This window comes from Nansenia antarctica (assembly GCF_963989245.1).
Source record: "Nansenia antarctica genome assembly, chromosome: 2".
Classification (NCBI taxonomy): domain Eukaryota; kingdom Metazoa; phylum Chordata; class Actinopteri; order Argentiniformes; family Microstomatidae; genus Nansenia; species Nansenia antarctica.
Window position 1 is genome coordinate 21,007,946 of NC_137675.1, and position 7,500 is coordinate 21,015,445.

At 48.9% G+C, this 7,500-nt stretch overlaps 1 protein-coding gene across 1 annotated transcript in view; it reads left to right on the forward strand.

Moving 5' to 3' along the window:
* LOC308151591 (E3 ubiquitin-protein ligase SMURF2-like) overlaps positions 1–7,500 on the forward strand; it is a 57,356-nt gene that overhangs the window by 41,068 nt on the left and 8,788 nt on the right. The window contains 2 exon segments of the mRNA XM_080524491.1: positions 334–418; positions 1,716–1,874. Of these exon segments, the coding sequence (XP_080380617.1) occupies positions 334–418; positions 1,716–1,874 (244 nt within the window).

A 7,500-nucleotide genomic window follows, 5' to 3' on the forward strand; every position in this document is an offset into this window, starting at 1 on the left:
ACAGAGTTTACTCAGTCCATTGCTTGTTGAAATGTTTGCGATGGTTAGTGTCCCCAGGTTCATGTGTATATATTATATTATTACACATGAATGTGAATGTGAACACGTCGCATTATGTCATGGAAAATAAACTATTATGGGGTGGCAGTTGCTAGGCCAGAAAGCACAGCACAAGGAAGTTGTACTCACACACACACACACACACACACACACACACTGCACATTCAGTTTTGGCACTAAGTGCATTGCCCCTGTGTTGTCCTGACTGTGTTGTCCTGACTATGTTGTGTGTGTTCCTGACTGTGTTGTGTGTGTTCTTGTTGGCGTCTCCAGAGCAGAGAACCACCCAGCAGGGGCAGGTGTACTTCCTCCACACTCAGACTGGCGTCAGCACGTGGCACGACCCCCGAGTGCCCAGGTATGGACCCCCAACCCCCCCCCCCCACACACACACACACACCACCCCCACCCACTCAAAGCACGCTTCCTTACTTACTTCCTTTCCTAAAGGAATGACTGATCTCTGAGGTGATTGGACTACTGAACTAGCCCTGTTGCTTTGACCAATTCCATCTTTCTCAGATCAGTGAAAGCCGAAGAGAGGAATGAAGGAAGGAAGGAAGGAAGGAAGGAAGGAAGGAAGGAGGCATGGATGCATGTCTAAATGGAACATGGCCCTTTTACTTTCTTTCTTCACCACAGATCTAATCCCATCACGAGTCACGACCTAACATTTAATGTCACGAACTTTAAAAATGTTCAGTTGACCGCACCGCTACACGAGAGGAAAAACAACAACATGTTTGTTATTGATACGGTGTCGAAGCGAAGTCGATATCTGGTGGTGAAAAGGGGCTCTCTGAGGACGCCCCATCGCCTAAGGCTTTGGTGGGTTTTCGCCAGAGATATCCGCTGTCTGTATGATGTCATGATCAGCTGAGCAGGGCGTAGGCAGCTGTCCTTGTGAATGATTGGTCCTCCTTGGACAGTTAAACCATCGCTCAACAACGAGGCTTGGGTTTCAACGCCGAAGAATGCTGCTCTGTGGGGGAGATGATAGTTAGGGAATATCAGTCAAGTGGTTTCTCAGATGTCCTGTCTGACACCCATCCAATTCCTCTTAGTTTGAGAATTTCAGGCCCTCATGTCCTTTTTTATTTATTTTTGAACCAGGACGTTGCTATGCTTTCTGCTGTGCTCCTCTCGACGACCTGCTCGGTGAAATAACGTTACGATAAACGATTCCAGAAGTGGAAATTAGGGAATGGTTTTAAGATGCGATGCTGAAGCGACGCGTCAGGTTTGGAGGTGTACGACGGAAGCCCTTGTTGGAGTGAAGCGTTGGGTCGTTAGTGAGTGGTCGTTAGCGTGGAGCTGTGTTTAGAGTAGTGTCCTTTCCTTCGTCATTGATAGTTGTCCTGTTTTTAGATTGGTTTGTTACTTGAGTGAATAACTGAACTGAATGGTCAGAGTAGTTTAGTTACTAGCAGGGTGTGAATTTCTGGGGGGTTCAGGGGAGCTGAGCCCCCTTATAAGACATCAGGACCCCCACATAAGAATTGATATTTCAATGTAGGGGCTCCCCCTAAAAAGTCACAGTTATCTACGTTAAGCCCCCCCAGAATAGTTGACCCCCCCCACCCCCGCCCCCAAGTGGGTGTATAATTGGACCCCTGGTTACCCTGGTTACTAACTGTCCTCTCTCCTCTGCGTAGGGATCTGAGCAACGTGAACTGTGAGGAGCTGGGTCCTCTTCCGCCAGGCTGGGAGATACGCAACACTGCCACAGGCCGGGTCTACTTTGTGGACCACAACAACCGAACCACGCAGTTCACCGACCCGCGCCTCTCCGCCAACCTCCACCTGGTCCTCAAGTGAGTCCTACGCCAGCCAATCACAACTCCCAAACGGCCCCTAGCTCCTCCCCCTGTAAACGTTTGTGGAGATCTGATTGGATTGTGTATTCATTGTTTATCGACTGTTATTCTTTATTCTCGGTATCACTACGCTTGATATAGCCATTGCTCTTTTATGACCTACCGGATCTACTTCCCTATTGAGTCTCACTTTTTTTTGTTCTTGCTTTCTCTCTCTCTCTCTCCCCCTACTGTCCCTCTTCCTTGCTGTCTCGGTTTTCCTCTCTCCTCCCCCTCTCTCCCCCTCTCTCCCCCTTTTCCTATCCTCCTCTCTGTCCTGTTCTCTCCAACAGTCCCAGTCCAAACGGTTCCCGCGTGGCCATAGACAGCCAGAACACTAACCTCAGGTAACCTACCATACACACACACACACACACACACACAGTATCACATCAGCAACTTCAGAGGGTGACATGGATCAACACTGACACACTCTCCATCCAGCTGCACTTTCAGTGCAAACTCTGCGATCTTTCACTCCAAGCACACACACACACACATACACACACATACACACACACACCCACACTTGTCACGACAGCTACGGAAAAACGCTGACTGTGGCAGGGGTGTGTGTGTGTACCTTTCTCCAGTGTCGATTTTCACATGCGTCAGTATCACCTGGGTTCACCCAACTCACTCATTCACTCATATATATACACACACTCACTCACTCACTCACTCATATACACTCTCTCACTCACTCATATACACACACTCTCTCACTCACTCACTCATATACACACACACACTCTCTCACTCACTCATATACACACACTCTCTCACTCACTCATATACAGACTCACTCACTCACTCATATAAACACACACACACACACACACACACACACACACACTCACTCATATAAACACACTCACTCACTCACTCATATAAACACACTCTCTCACTCACTCATACACCCACTCACTCACTCACTCACAAACACACACACACACACACACACACACACACACACACACACACACACACACACACACACACACACACAGACTCCCAGTGCTGTCTGTCTGTGTTAGTCAGCCCAGCTGCCTCAGCTGAACCTGAGGTAATGGCTATGTACTATGAGAGGCCTCTGTGCTCTGGGCTGTGAGGAAACGGTAATGTGGTGCAGATGCTGCCGCTAGCCTGACCTAGCCTAGCCTCCTGCTCTCCTGTTAGCCAGCATGCTAGGGTATGGGTGAGTATGAGCTCTGGTATTTCAGACTCTCTCACACACACACACACACACACACATACACACACACACACACACACACACACACATACACACACTTAGGCATGCACGTTCATGTGCACGCAGACATACACACACTCACACTCACACACACACACACACACACGCACACACACACACACATACACACACTTAGGCATGCACGTTCATGTGCACGCAGACATACACACACTCACACTCACACTCACACACACACACACACACACACACACACACACACACACACACACGCACACACACACACACTCAGCAGCTGTTCAAACACCAGCCATGCACCATATACTCAGTGGAACAGTCGGGTTACCACGCTATTACCCACGCTGCTTTGCTACACGGTAAAGGCGGTTAGACGCGGCGAGGAGCAGCAGGTGAGGCAGGTTTTGGGTGTACAGTTCGACAGGCCGGTAAAAACAACGTTTTTCTAACGTTAGGGAACCCGACGTCGGCGCAGACGGAGAGAGCTTGAGTTTCTTTTTCCTTGTGAAAGAATGTGTTTCTTTTTTCACCGTCACTTTAATAAAGATTCTTGGGTCTGAATGAAGCCTTGCAATAACAAGCGTCTGTCTGGCACGAAACACGCGTGTTTGTGAAATCAACATCTGGTAATTCTGGACAAATAGCATCCATATGTGTCAGAATGGCCTCTGGCGGTGTGTTGTATTTCTAATGAGCAGTGTTGTTGCGTCAGTTAGCATCGTTTGCTAGCCGCTAGTTTGTTTCTTTATTGGGGAAGTTATTGGGGGAGTTATGAATCAGAATCGGTCGATTGCTTTTATTACATCCAACGTACAGGTACACAAGATTAAAATCTTTGGCTTAGATTCTTCAACATTGGCATATGACTAGTCATGGGGGTGGTGGGAGGGGGGGGGGGGGGATTGTTAAATTGTTTACTTTTTTAATAAGTCTAAATCTAAAGCAATGTCTATGCACTACGCAGACTTGCAACATTAGCCTGGATTTAATCACTTAATGTCACTCTGTTTTAGTTACGTAACAGTGTCGTGTTCGACCCTAGTCACACCTTTGGATACACATGCATGACGTCATCGCCCTGTTTTATTGTATTCAACCTTTAATGTTTAGTAGTGTGTAGTGTGCGACTCTCTGTAAGGATATCTGAGTGAGTACGCTATAAAAGCCGTGTGTGTTTCCGTGTAAAGATTTTTGATTCGAGTCGGGATACGCAGCACCTGTGCTTGAGCACGCCCGCGTCCAAGATGGCCGCCCGCCCAGGGGCCCTAAGGAACCCTAACCCCAGAGGGCGGTGGTGTACACCTCGTTTGAACAATACTGAAACATTTCCCAGTCTCCGGGGCCACGTTCTTTGAGAAAACAGGATTTTTCTTTATGGAGTTGTTTTGCGTTTGTTAGCCTTGCACAAGTCAAGTTTTTTATTAAATTTTCGTTTTTTTTTTATTGGATATAAAAGGCAGCATGCAGAACACGGAACATATTGTTTGATTGTTTACGGGTTCGGAGACGGAACTATAAACAATCATTACTGACTGACAACAGACGGGTAAATGGCCAAATCTGCTCCAGATGCTGAGATACGCAGAGACCCAGTCTGATGGAGATGTTGGTGCTGGAGAGTGTGAGAAGGGCGTGTTTTTTTGTGTTTGTGTTCTTTGAGAACAGTGTGTGCACTGCAAGTGTCAATTTGCGTGTGTGTGTGTGTGTGTGTGTGTGTGTGTGTGTGTGTGTGTGTGTGTGTGTGTGCGCGCGCGCGTTTGTTTGTGCGTGTGTACGTCAACTGTGTGTGTGTGTGTACGTCAACCGCGTGAGTGTGTGTGTATGTGAACCCTGCATGCGCGTGCGCCAGTGTCACCCCTAACTCAGCTGTAGCACACACTCGGGAGGGCCTCCACCTCGCGCCCCCCCCCCCGGTACACCGGCCCTGCCTGGCCCCAGACAGCACAGGCCAGCGCTAATCGCTGAGCTGGGCTGGAAAAGATATTAGCAGGCTGGCTGGCCTGTCGTCTGCTGCACATCTGTCTTTTATCAGCCAGAGGATTTCAGAGTATTTCACCCAACACCCGTCCCAGGGCCCGCAACACAGCACAACACGTCTGGTCGGGGCGCCTCAGCGCTAGCCGCCGCGGGGACGTATTGTATGGGTTTGATGTTGTGGACGCTACGCTAGTACCGCCGGTCATTGATCATACGATTTACCTCAGTGTTAATGACAGTTTGTGTTGTCGAGGCTATACTAGAAATGCTGATCATTGCTATGATTGACTTCAGTGTTAACAACAGTTTGTGTTGTTCGAGGCTATACTAGTAATGCTGGTCATTGCTATGATTTACCTCAGTGTTAATGACAGTTTGTGTTGTAGAGGCTGTACTAGTACACTGGTCATTTGTGTGATTTACCGCAGTGTTAATGACAGTTTAGGGTCGTGTTGTGTTTATATTGTGCGGCCCCATCGCATGGCAGGGAGCGATAGTCGGCTTTCAACCATGCTCTAGTGCTATAGTCATTTTTGGGCGATACGTTTTTTTTTGTACCATATTTGATTTCATGTGTGTTGCAGAGGGAGAAAGCGATGAAGCCAGGGACTGTCTGAGTGTGTAAGTAGGGTTCTGTCTTCATAATCTTTCACACCAGCAGTGGTGGAAAGAGGTCAGAAAGGAAAGAATGCATACCACAGAGAGAGAGGGAAAGATTTAGAGAATAGGAGAGAGAAAGGGAGAGAGAGGGAGCAGGAGGGGGAGAGAGAGAGAGAGAAAGAGGGAGAGAGGAATGTGAGATTTATGTGCCCAAGTACAGGTCACTGTTCAGCAATGAGGTGCCTCTTCTCTCCTTCCCCCCTTTCTTCCCTTCCTCTCCTCCATCTCTTCCCTGACGTTGTTGTCTTCTGTGCTTGGGCGCAATCTGCAGGCTCACTCTCTCTCTCTCTCTCTCTCTCGCTCTCTCTCTGTCTCTTTCTCTCTCGTTCCTACACTCTCCGCCCTACCAAGTCTAGTCGCCAGGAAATGAAGGGATTGAGGGATCCTCCTTAAGAAAGAAAGGAGTGAGGAATGGAGAGGTGGAAGAAAGAGAGAGAGAAGAGAGAGAGAGCGATGAAGAGGAAAGGAGTTCAGAGAAAGAGATGGAGTTCAGAGAAAGAGATGGAGTTCAGAGAGAGAGAGAGAGAGAGATCAAAGACACTGTGATATCTAGACTAGACTGGTTGGGGACTGTGTAGCATGTGAGACATCTGCTGTAGCTGGGCTGTGTTCAGGAGGGAGCTGCATTGTTCTAAATGTTGCAGATAGAAATGCGATGAACAGAGCTGACATGACTCCTCACCCCTCCATGTGTGGATGACATAACGCGTCTCACATTCCACTACTACCCTCCCGAACGCAGCCGTGCCGTTCTGTCCACACAGCATCCTGGGTCAGGCCTGGATTAGACTGTGGCTGGTCCAGACTGGACAGGACCTTGACAGGACCTTGACACGTCGGGCGGGCGGGCGGGCAGGCGGGTGGGCAGGCAGGCAGGCAGACAGACAGACAGACACAGCCCCCCCATCCCTGTGGTTCAGACTAGAGCAGACCTTTATATGGCAGGCAGGCAGACACATCCCCCATCCCTGTGGTTCACACTGGAGCAGACCTTGATGTTTCAGACAGACAGACAGACAGACAGACAGACAGATCCCCCCCCCCCCATCCCTGTGGTTCATGCTCAACCACACCGTCTCTCTCATCGCCGTGGTTACGTTCCTCCTGACCGACCAACGTGTATTTCTGCTGCGTTACCTCAGCGTCTGCAACAGATATCTCGGGGTTATGGTTTACGTTTCGTCTGCGTCGTCAGGTATATAAAACGGAGGCGGGTGAAAATAGAGGTGCTTAGCTATAAATACAGACATTTTTGCGAAATCCTGACAGTATGATGATGCTATTTGAGGTTCGTGCTTTTAGTGTCTTGCTTTTATTCCGCGTCTCTGTGGTGTCCTGCATGGGCCTAGACATGTTCATGTTTCATGGCATTTTGCATTCGTATGCATGTAGCCTAAATATTGTCTGTGTCTGTGTTCAGCATCCATGAGAGGGTGTGTGTGTGTGTGTGTGTGTGTGGGCTGTGTAGGTTCTCAGTCAGTGTGAGACAGTCGAGGCAGCCACAGACCCCAAGACTGGTGAAAGCTGTCTTTGTTGGACGAGTCTTGAGAGAGAGAGAGAGAGAGAGAGAGAGAGAGAGAAAAAGCCACCCCATCCCATCCTCTCAGTCCTCACCACGCCTGGGGTTTTCCTTCGTAGGAACAACACACACACACACACACACACACACACACACACACACACACACACCATCCCATCCCTCCTCAGTCCAACGCC